Raw genomic sequence first — 12726 nt, 5'->3', positions numbered from 1 at the left:
CACACATTTCTAGTTACATAACTTCTGATACATGTAACTCTCAAAATAACATTTCAAATTTTTGAAAAATTTGTAAATATTCAGTTGAAAATCAAACTTATTTTGTTGGGGTGTGTTTGTTTACCAGAAAAATGGTGTAAGAAGCCTCATTTCAGTTAAAAGTGGAAACAAAATCCATTGACTGCATTGCTAATAGTCTAAAATTTGGTTTCGCCTAACAAGAATTGGTCTATCCCGTAAAGCAATAAGAAGAATAAGAATAATTTATTCCATTGATCTTTTTACAAAGAAATAGGACACGTCATATACCGGTACATTACAATATAATCATCTAAATACAATCAAGTTTCTCATACATCAAAATATTACAAAAAATACAATTAATTAGGCATAATAACTTATTTTAATTAAAATTTAACATCAAAATTACACTTGATAAAGTCACTTAGGCTGTAAAAAGGATTTTGAATTAGCCAATAAATTCTATTTAAAAAAATATTATAATCAACAAATTTTGCACTGTCTGGTAGTTTATTAAAAAAGCAAATTGAGTTGATTTTGAAGGAGTCACCCGTTTTCGGACTTCATAAAATTTAAGTCAAAACTCAACTAATACTTATTTATTAAAGAAAATTAATACAAAAAGTAAGGAGTAGAAATGTTAATACTTAACCAAGCTTGCTGCAATATGGGCCTAATTTTTTTATATGAACTGTTCCTTCTTTTCCTATTCTATTTTAGCCAACTTTAGTGTACAGTGATGTCTAACGCATGTTTTTGAAATTTTTGTTTCAAATTACTCAAGGGTGTAAAGTTGTAGTTGGTTGTTTTGTGATACTAATTGTCCAACCTATTATATGGATGGATTATGTGTGTAAACTAACCACCTTTTAAAGCATTCAGAATTATGGATATAATCATGGGAATTAAAAAAAATATTTAAAATATGTCGATATGTAGTTAGTGAATTTTTATGATAGTGCACAATCATGCTGGTAAGTTTTTGCATTGTAAATGATTTTATAAGTTAATCATTTCAGTATGCAATTCAATAACAGCTTAAGAATGCCTCTCTAAAATTAAAGAAGTGAATAACAGAACAAATGATTTACCCAACTATGAAAAAGACTTTTTACTGTCAGCATTTTTTTTTTAATTTCAAACCCAGAGGGTACAGGTAGTTTCAATTTTGTGTTGTTAATACAAACAAAGTACATTTTTAAACATTTTAGTTATTATGGGAACAGTTTCCGATGAAGTTTAACTATATTTTGTTTACATTTCTTCGAGAGAGAGAGTGAGAGAGAGAGAGAGAGAGAGAGAGAGAGAGAGAGAGAGAGAGAGAGAGAGAGAGAGAGAGAGAGAGTTTGGTCAATGAATACAAAACTTATAAGAAGCGCAATGCCTTTGTTGTTTGTTAAAAATTCAGTCTGGAAATATTTTAATTTCGGGCAGTTCCGGTGGCGGCCGCTAGGTAGAATATCGCGAGAGCACGGCTAAGTCAGCTGACTGAGTGAAGGAGAATGAGACAAAGAATTGGTAATATGTTAGTTAGGGAAAAGACACCTAGAATTACCTCACATAGCTAATACTACAACTTTACTTTTCAATTGTTAATGTTCTGTGTTGAAGAAAGATTTAGACAGTGACATATTTTGTGAGATACATAAAAGTAGCAGACGAGGTGAAACTTTCTTGACACTAGGATATTAAAAGATTAATTATTAAGAAACTAAGGAGGCAGGGGTAGCAGGTAGATGCTTCTTCTAGGGAGTAGTTCTACGAGTAGGATTCCACTTCATACACCCATACCCACACAGGTTTCCCACAGTCTTAGTTCATGTACAGTTGTGTTGATTGTTAATTTTATGTAACTAGGATTTTATTGGCAGTGACTTCAAAAGTGGATTAAAATAAGAATCTGTGGTTATTTAACTTACACTAAACTAGGTGTGCGTGTGATGATGATGGCGGTGATGTTGTTGTGATTGTGGTTATAGTGGTGGATGTGATTTGATTGATAGGTAAATGTAACTGTTGAAATCAGTGATTTTGTTCTTTGTTGATTACTGTGATTGTGAAGATGGTAATGGTGGTGATGAAAATGAGCATGATTGTGATGATGGTGATATCCCTGATAATTTTATCAGTTGAGATTTTATCGTTATGGTATTGCTTGTGGTGACAATGATGTTGAAGGATGTGTTGGTGGCGATCTTGATAGAAAATGTGATAGTTTTGTTGTGGTGACGTTTGTGGTGAAGATGATGTCGAGACGTGAGATTATGGTGATTTTGATGGGAGATGTGATCATGTTTGCTGTGGTAGCGTTTTTGGTAATTTTACTGTGAAACTGGAGGTGAAGATAATATTGATGGATGTGTACAAATGATAGTGGTGATTTAAAAGTGGCGTGTGATTGTGGTCGTTGTGTCAATAGTGGTCAAATGTGGTGTCGGTAGATTTCTTTGTGATGGAAAGTTTGATTGTAATTGCAATGGTAATGGTACTGACGGTGGCGGTGCATGATGGGCATTTCTGTTGCATGTGCAGTCGATCTGAGCCTCAGCCTCGGACGAGAAGTTCTCCCCCCTCCTGCTTGCAACCGTCGCCATCCCCGACACGCTTCCACCTGGTGCTGTGGACATCCATTGCTGCAAACACTCTCTAAAGCACACTTTGACTAGGATACTTTCTTGGGCTAATCAGTTGAGGCACTTTGAAGCAGTTAAACAAGTTGACAGAGCCACTCATTTTTTTTAAATCTATAGCATTCAATTTTTTTACAAAAAAAATCTTGATTGTCAACAAAAATTGCACATAAACGAATGCTTGATTAAATTTCTGAATAATATCCTTAGCTGATAATAATTCCTTCATGATTTATTTTAATAAAGTATTAAAATACTCTCCTTAACTTCCTAGAGCTCTGAAAGAACCTCAACTGTATTACTTAAGTACCTTATTATGATCTGCTTTTCTTTTCCTTCTTCGTGTCTGTTTTACTTATTGTATTGTTCTAGTCTTACCCTTGCAATACTGTTGTTTATATTTGTATCTGTGTCTTTTTTACTTAAATGTATTTTCATTTTCTCATTTTGTAAAATAATTTGTAAATATGTTAGGATATATTTTTTTAAAGAATTTCAGGGATAATGTCTAGTTTTAGCAAGTGTTGGTAAGGTGAAAGTTTTTGATAAGGATGGAGGGTAAAATGTTGTGCTAGTATATGAAATAAGTTTCTACCCAACCATGTGAGCAGTAGTGAGCTAGTAGTAAGGTTTGGCTTAATACATGTTTTGAACATTTTAAAATAAAAATATGTAAAGATAACTCCCATGCGCCTCTATGAGCAATATTCTAGTCCTTTAGGATAGTGGGAGATCAGTTTCCAGTGAATCTGTTGATTACTTGTTGCAAGTTTATACTTGGTGACAATGCTATTACGGTAATATCTAGACTACTACATGGTCGTGTGGAGATCATCACCATCTCCTGCAATCCCAGCCAAAATCTTGTACATCCCCCACTATTACAGAATCATCATCATCGTTTTCCACGCAACCAATAAGCAATTAATTTAGTCATTTACGTGCTCCTCAGATAATACATTATTTTTATCAACGAATTAGAGGAGTTATAATGTACAAAGAATATTTTAAATCCCTAATTGATAATAACTATTCTCAAAGATTACAGAGACCGTACATTAGTAGAGATTTAACACTTAGGAGAGGTAAATATTTTGTAAAATCTTGTCAGTCTATTAATATTTCTTTCAAGTTATGCAGCACAATCATGATAAGATGTTTTTAAACAATTGATATTCTAGTGAGCTATGATTTAAGTATGTCGTATGGTAGTCAAATGGTAGTTTAATTATTTCGGTATCTTGCACACATTATATTTTTACACACAAATAATTCACAATACGATCCTCTTTCTGCAAAAGGTTGAGTAGGCAATGATAAGTAGTGAATGTGTCAAAACCGAATCTCAAAATCTGCAAAACTAAATGCAAATACAAGTTTTGGTTTTGAGATTTAAACTAAGTATTGATCTCATGTTCATTTTATTATTTCAGTGCCAGGAGTTATTATGTAATTATTATTACATTAGATGTCTACATTTTTCTTACTCATGACTTACTTACGACACATGTATAACACTATTTAGTGTAACAGCAAGGTAATACGATTCTAAATCCGATGGCTATTCAAAATGTAAGGAACGTTTCTGTCTGACGCTGATTAATGTGACTTGTCGCACACTTTCTAATAGACGTATTTGCCTCTCCTTTGACTGTCCAGCCGTCATAACAGAAATTTCATGCTGAGACTTGCAATATTAAAGCTTTAAAATTGTGATGCAATGAAAAATTCCGCTAGTTGTGAAGTGAGGTCTGTTATACAGTCTTTGTTGGCTGTATACATAATTAACGTATTCAAATTTCTCATTGAGTGGGTGAAGTGTACGGTTTTCCCGTACTAAATTGAAATTCTGTCCTGAAATGGTGTATTCAGCTTTGAAAATGGCTGAACTAAGGTTAACATCCAAATTTGTTCTTTGCATAGCAATATCTGACCTCACACAAGATATCCTTTAGTCATTCAAATAAGAGATTCTTCCTAAACCACCCTACAGTCCAGATCTTGCCCTGAGTCACTTTCACTCGTTTCCAAAAACTAATTCTTGGTTAGCAGTACAGTGCTTTGATGAGGATGAGGAGCCTAATACTGCGTGTCACAGAGTTCTACGACAAGAGAATTTTAAGCTCCTCTATCCCTGTGATAAATTCCACATTTGTTTAGCGACTATGTAGAAAAGTAATATTTTAGTTGCTCTTTAAAATGTACAGTATACAATTCGATTTCTTCCTTGGAGAAACTTTTCATTTTACTCTAAAAAGTTCCTTACTTACGGAATAGCTCTGTTATGATCCCTAGTATTGTTTTTTTTTTCAAGACCTAGTGACTGGAGTAGAGTAGGGTTCACATTGAAGCTATAGCTTGTAAATAAGACTTCCAAATAGTAATGTCATATTAATTATTCTTGTAAATATTATTTTCTGATTAGTTAAAATGTTTGTAAAAATGTTCAAATGGTTAATTAAAAAAATAATTTTGGTTTATCACGTGCTTTTTTATTCTTTTATTTTTATTCACTGCTTTAATCTGAGCAAACAAACAAGCACTGATTTCTTGTTTTTACTATGTATATAAATATGGGACCCTAATCTAGTTTTACTGTCTTAACAAATTTATTTTTATCATATGATTGTCATATGTATGTCTTTTAGATGTATGTTTTCTGGCATAATATTTAAGAAATAAAAGTATTATATGTTGAGTAAACAGAATTTTGCAAAGCAGTGTGAGCTTACTATAGTTCGGCCGCTTAGAAAACGACCTGCGCGCTAATGCTAAACCAATGCTGGAAGAGGTCGCTTTCTAAGCGGCCGAACTATAAACTCGATTGTAAATTTACCAGGCTTTGTGATGAAATCAATTAACAAAGTGGTTTAAATACTGTAAGCGGTTTGCAAAATTCTTTATACTGTGTTGAACATCTCCTTCATAAAATTGTTGCTACATTTTTAAAATTATTTTCACCACACTACATTGTAACAGCTTCTTTCTCTACTCTTTTTAGACCAAAAAGTCATTGTTTACAGAAAGGATTTGGTAAAGTTAACTGGAGTACGGTAAACTTACCGTACCGGTCACTTTTGCAATATGCTACAACAACGCTATGCTACCGGCGAAGCTACCTCTCCCTTCCCCAATCAATGTGCATAGACTCATCTAACGCAACAATGCTAACATTGCGTTGTTGTGAGTCACTTGGATTGACGAGCACCATCGTGTAGAATGTTGTGATCATTTATGAATTAGTTTATTACGGAAGATGATTTACGATAGAAAATATTGTAAAATTACACATCTTACTAATATTATAAATGTGAAAGTTTTTGTGTTTGTTTGTTTGACACCCTGGACTGATTCGCCTGAAATTTGGCATGATGATAGCTCACATTCCCGATTAACATATAGGCATATTCTTATCTCAAAAATCCTTTCGGGCTCCGCCCCAGTGGCTGTGTAGTTCCCCATGTTAACCTTATGAGTATTCATATTTAAAGGGAATTAAAGAATTTTGTCAGCTGTTTCAACTAAAAATGTTGGTTCTATGATATGCAAAAGCATTAAAAGTTAAGATTTATCAACAGGGTGCAGCACTACTATTTTTTTATCTACGAAAACAGCTAATTAGAACCAAGCAGCAACAAAAAACCAGTATACCCAATGAGAACTGTCAAAGTAGGATTGTTTACACTTATGTTTATGTTTTTAATTTCATGAATAATTGGGATATTTTGTGAATCTTTAATAATTGGTAGAAAACTAATTAACTAACTATCTAACTTAATTAAGTGGTAGAACATTATGGCTATGGTAGATGTGTAATACTATAGTATATCGTAAATTTAAAGAAGGAAATTTTATCAAACTGTGTTCACCCCCATTTTTTACGCAAAGCTTGAGTATAACTGCAATAAGCATTTTATACTTATATGCCAATCCCGTACAGGACGGGTACTCTGCTAGTGTAGTAAAAAGTAATAATACTTTAATTACACATAGTAAAGTAATAGTTAAGTCAAAAGAAATTAGCTCACGATAGATCAAAAAACCATGTATGAGTTAAAATATCCCATATTTTCTAAGTGGCAAAACCATCTAAATATTAGTAAGGTTATGTTAGTCTACAAGTCTAAATCAGAAAAGAAATTATTTTATAAATGTTTTGCTGCCTTAGTCACTAACAAGACTACAAGATCGCGCCACTCATCCTACACTCATCCTTCACTCATATTTGGGTTAAAATACGCACATAGTGGCGTCCCCATCTTAAATAATTGATAATTGATAATTGATAATTGATTTGATTGCTGGTTGTATGGCAAGATCATAAGCACACATCTCACCCAGGAAAGTGTTTATTTACGCTAGACACATGAAATCCCCCGCGAGGCTTGCTATTTCTGTTAACATCTACTTCCCGGTCAAAAAGCGTAATATACTATAATATTTGTTATCACATTTATGAAAAGATGAATATTTACCGTATTAAATTTGTGTACTTATTACTTTTCCATGCTGTTAGTTTCAAATAATTAACTATCCTACTGCCCATCGAGTTTTGCAAACAATAGTTTACAAACTTGCAAGCAACAAAATAAATAATTATTTTTCTTTTGATGCACTTATTAGGTTACCTATTTATAATTTTCTTTCATATTTTAATGAGGAATGTATTGACACTGTCCATTGTACTATATACATGTATATAATTTAAAATGTTTGAATATTTAAACTAAATAAAATAAAATTAGCATGACTATTTTCTTCAATGTTGTTAGTACAAGATTATACAAATGTTATTAAATACAAGTGCCTTTAATGGTTTTATAGTATTAGTGCTATATATTATTTCTATCATAATTAAATGTTTTGTGTTTTAACTCAATTAATTACACTTCATGTTATTTTAGTCAAATATATCCAAGCACAATATTTCATATTTTTAGATTTTTGTCTGGGCCGAATTAGGTTTTAGTAAGTTAGTTTTAGTCTAATTTACTAAGGTATGTTAATTTTATAAAACTAGATTAATAAGAAATGTAGTGCACCTTATGCTATTAAATACAGTTAAATAAAAGTAAACTTGTTTTTTAACTGAGTATAAACCCATATCTTATATATTTATTTGTCAATTATTAGGATTAGGCTTATTCTTGTGTTTTATAAAATGGGCATTATTAATTAAATGACGTATAGCATTGATGAAAAGGATTTTTAACCCCTCCCTCTTCATAGAAAATATTCCAGAAGTTATATTTGTGGAAGTTTTTTTTTAGTTTGGTTCACACTATTATATGAGAAAAAAGAATTTAGACAATAGCTCATAAGTCGTAAACCATTAATTTTAAGATAAAATACCTTTTTAATTATGAATACCATACCTATTAAAGGAAATTTAAATATGCATTTAGAACTTTGAATATTGTTATAATTTTTTTAGTAAGAGTTACCAATGTTATTCTTGAAAATGCATCAATAATTGGTCTCAAAGAGATTCATAAATATATAAATGGAAGGCTTTTTAATGGCCAAAGAAGAGACGGTTAGGCCTAAGTATTTGGTCTTAGGAATGTGTTGAACTAGAGAAATTACCACTGGATATGATGCTGCACAGAAACAGACTGATGGTTGGACCTTTATTCTGTTGTTGCAGCCATCCATCTTCAAGTCAAGTTGAATGGTAGCTTACCCACAAAATGGTCATCTCTCTAATGCCAAGATTTTACATAGGTTCTCGTAAAATGTCTAATATCCAAAGTATTTATGTATGGTACCAAGTTTTGAAAAACTTTTGACAAATCTAATTTAACAAACTTATAAATTTTAATTGAATGTTTGGCTAGTGACCTAACCGTAATTTTAACTACACTATCATCTTACACAAGCAAACCACATAATATTTACATTCCCTTGTTATGACTTGCCTGTGTTGCTCCTCAGCTTTGTTGGACGCTCCTCCACTTCTGATTGCTGAAGAGGAAAAAATCATCGAGGAAGACTTGAGAGGGAACCAGGCTGGTGTTCAAGAAAAGTGAGTTGCAAAATCAGATACTGACTGGTTTAAAGTGTCTATTGATTTAAGAAACCTCTGTAGGACTAATCGGAAGTAAAAATTTGACTCCACTGTCATTAGTCAGATTTTAATTAATGTTTTTGACCAATTCTTCTTCTGGTGTTAGTCAGTAATAGTTACTAAAGGTATCACACCTTTCTACAAGGGCTGTTCATAAAGTAACTGAAGTTTTGTTTAAGTGCAAAAGTAGATGGGACTAGGGCTATTATCTTGTCATCAAAATGTTCTGAAATTCTGTATGCATACAGCAATGGCAGTCTGTGCACCATGTCTTTTTGTACTTTGTCTGCAGTGAAGTGCAACAAAAACTCAACTAAGACCATGTTTTGTCCAATTTGGGTGGATCTTAGCACTTGTCCTCTAATCTGAGCTCACGCATTTCAGGTTTAAAAGATTAAAAGTTCATAATATTTACGTACAAATAAAAGATAAAAAATATTTTGGACACATCAAGCATGTTAGAAGTGTTAACCAAAAAGGTTTGTGTGAAAAATAAGAATTGGCCCAATCTCTATTGTCTATAGTCCTGTTTTAAGGGGCAGCAGCAGCTGTTCCAAATCATTTGTACTCCTTTGCCACTTAATTCGCTGCTTAACTTGATTGCAGACTAATGCATTTGGTCTCCCATCCATAATAGTTTATAGTCAATAATTCGACTCTGCAATATAATAATGTTCCAACTATATTTTAGGACTCTGGTGGATACAGTCTACGCATTGAAAGACGAAGTGAAAGCTCTCCGATTTAAGATGTCCACCGTAAGTCTACAGCTAGAAGAGGAGCGGAGTGCCAGAAACCAACTGCAAACTGTTGTTCACAACTTGCTGATGGCTTCATCACAGACTTAGTAGCTTCCTTCACAAGTATTTCATAGCTTTCATTACGAATTAAAAGTATTAATCATTACGTCCTTTCAGTGATACAGGATAAGAGTTCTACCCACCTAATCATTAATCCTTATCTTGCTTTTGTTTTTGCTTTTCCATTAGCTACGACTACAGTCATTGTATTCCCGGTTAGTTGTTTTATTATTGTTATATTTAATTTAATTTTACACATTATTCTTGCCTTCCATTTAGTTGTAAGTATTATTAATAATTGTTATTAGATAGATAGTATGTTACTACTTTGACTATTCCAATAGTCAATGGTTACGACGGTTGATCACTGTAAATTCCTATGTATACTTCATTTGTTGTTCATTGTGCAATACAAAGTGTCCATAAGCCGTGTATTCCAAATGTCAGTTTCAGCAAATTTAGCCACTTTAAAAACATCAGGACCTCTAAAACGCTCCTTAATTTTTTTACTTTTTTCTTGCCCTCTTTTCCACCACTCTAATTTTAACCATACCAAAGTAAACGATCAAGTCATTAATTCAGCATATCAGTCTTATAAGAAGAATAAAGTTACAGAAATATTTTGAATGTACTTTAGCTCCTTCAAAAATTACGAGAACAGTTAAAGCAACCCAAATGACACTAAGAGATATTTCGAGCAATGTTCATAGCACGACTATCTCTGCACTGTACTATGATCAGGGAATGGAGTATATTTAGTTGTATTTGATTGGTCTAACCATGGCCTAAGGGAGAACTGTGTTATACTTAACACGTCTCTCTGAACAATTAAGATCTCTTTTGGTTGAAAACCGAAACTGGATTCCAGTAATTGAAAAACATTTTCAAACTCCAAGTGATTGATTAACCAAGCATAAGTGGTTTGCCTTTTATCAGTGAATTATTTTGTTCCCCAACTAACCTGTTATGTAACCATCAGTATTCACTTGGTTGTGACATTTTAAAGACTAATTTATCTGCTAACTAATAGTTGTGTAAGTTTGTGTGATATTTTAGCCAAGATACTTTATCGAGGGTGCACTGAATATGTTTTTGCTGTTAACCAAAATGAAATATTACTTTACGTTTACATTGATAACAAAAATATTATTCACTTCATGTACAATGTAAATTTAACTTTTCACAGTAGCCCAAATTTGTTTATTCAAAATTTCAGTTAATTTTCTACAATATTAAGTTAGGAACCTAAACCTCACATTATTTCAGCAATCCCACTGATAAACATAGCTGAAATTAAAATTGATTTGTTATTCATATCATTCCTACAACATAGTTATACAAATATTGTAATAAAAATTGTAGTACCTAATACAGGAGTTATTAAGCGGTTGGTCCTCTTATATAGTGAACAAAATGGATTGTTACGGTAGTTAAGAACTTTCTCTTTAGCCCACAAATCTTGAGTTACATAGTCTACATTTGTGCATGAACATTTAGTGTTTACCACACTCCTGCGTGGCTACAGGCTTTAGAATTCTTTCATTCATCACAATCTGTACAGTAAAACATAGGCGTGATCAATTGTGCCTGTGGCTATCTTGCCAGATTTACAAACATAAGACTTTGATGTTTTTGTACTGAAGAATTTATTGTGTATTCTGTATTTTTTTACAACGGGTTAACAGGGTTTCTTAAAAACATGAATAGCTTCTAAACTCTTCGTACACATATTATAATGCCCGTTACAGAAAAAAATTTTCCTTTTAAAAAAAAAAAATGGAAAAGTTTAACTTTAGTCATTCTGAACAAAGTGTTGCCTGTTTTTAAGCAGGGTAGCCCCTGAGTTGTGATATAACTAAAAATAGGTCTTACCTTTTGTCTACAGCTCAATGAGTTGTAACTTGCGTTACGGCCGTTTCTGCATTAACATGCCATCATCAGACATCTTCAGCTGAAGCAGCGTCCTCAGAGTAAAAACACATAACACAAACACAAACACATTTTACAATTACATAAAAATGTGTGTTGAATGTGTTTGTGTTCGTATTATTTGTTTCTACTGTGACGAAGCTGCTTCAGCTGAAGATGTCTGATGATGGCATGTTAATGCCGAAACGGCCGTAACGCAAGCTACAACTCATTGAGCTGTAGACGAAAGGTAAGACCTATTTTTAGTCTCCCATTTTTGAAAAGAAAATTAAGTCTTCCTCTGTTAAAGTGAATCCAGTAAAACAATTTGATGAGAATTTTTGCTATATTTTTAAAAATAAAGATATCCCTGATACTTGTCTTATCTAATCTACCCATGTATTTAATCCTATTCAAACATCTACCCATATTTAATCCTATTCAAATATCTACCTGTATATTTAAAACTATTCCAACCTTTATTTATTAACAGGTATGCAAGTTTTTGAATCAAACATTAAAAAATTTTGAACATTGCAATTTTTCAAATTGTGAAAACCTACATCAAAAAATATATTTTCCTACAGTTACCTGACAAAGTGGGCTTCCTTACACTGATTATAGCACTCAAAGTAGCTAATTGCCGCATTTACTGTGGCCGCACTTTTTTTTCCACACTCCAGTATTCTAACCAATCAACACAAACGATTATAAGGCTGGTAATGCGAGTACTCTTGGAAATAAGTTGGCAACACTTAAAGATACTACAAGTACGATCAGCTGGTGAAGCGATTCCCATTTCGTTCAACGCTTGGATTTAACCTAACCTAAAAACGAGTTGTATGGTGTTTGAAAGACTTAATTATTTATGAAAGTTATTACCTTAAAGGATGTTGATCTGTAGGAGATGTATTAACAAGCAGTAGCAACTTGATCAAGTTTTTTTATTATATAAAGAAATGCAATAAAATGTACTTAAAATATCATAATTATATTATATACAGTTATTTTATACACTATTTAAATAGATATTGTGATTATTTACACTTTCCTAAATACTTGAGGTCCCTCTGCAATATAATTGAAGAATATCACATAGTTTTCCAGTAAAGACAAGATAAAGAAGTTTGAATCTAGTCTAGTGTGTGTGTGTGTGGCAAGAGTTGGGTATTAGAAAATGTGGAAGTCTAGTGCACAGTGCATAGTATGATATAAATTTGAACCCTTCTGTATTTTGATTATCCATAGATAAAAATAAATAGAAACACCTAAAATCGTGTTAACTCAGTTTTAATCTTAC

At 32.4% G+C, this 12726-nt stretch overlaps 1 protein-coding gene across 3 annotated transcripts in view; it reads left to right on the top strand.

The window, feature by feature from the left end:
* Positions 1-11802, top strand: part of LOC128999453 (rho guanine nucleotide exchange factor 7-like) — a 69178-nt gene extending 57376 nt beyond the window's left edge. For 2 of the 3 annotated variants that reach the window (XM_054425986.1, XM_054425985.1), the window contains exons 12-13: positions 8586-8676; positions 9410-11802. In XM_054425986.1, coding sequence (XP_054281961.1) covers positions 8586-8676; positions 9410-9566 — 248 coding nt within the window. In that variant the 3' untranslated portion in view covers positions 9567-11802. Of the gene's footprint in view, positions 1-2553; positions 5380-8585; positions 8677-9409 lie in introns of those variants that run through there. The other variant, XM_054425987.1, reaches the window with a different exon arrangement.
* Positions 11803-12726: the final 924 nt, after the last annotated feature.

Source organism: Macrosteles quadrilineatus, unplaced genomic scaffold (genome assembly GCF_028750875.1).
Source record: "Macrosteles quadrilineatus isolate MER2022 unplaced genomic scaffold, UCM_ALF_1.0 Scaffold_8__2_contigs__length_117827958, whole genome shotgun sequence".
NCBI classification, from domain to species: Eukaryota; Metazoa; Arthropoda; class Insecta; order Hemiptera; family Cicadellidae; genus Macrosteles; species Macrosteles quadrilineatus.
This window is presented reverse-complemented; position numbering and strand designations above follow the sequence as displayed.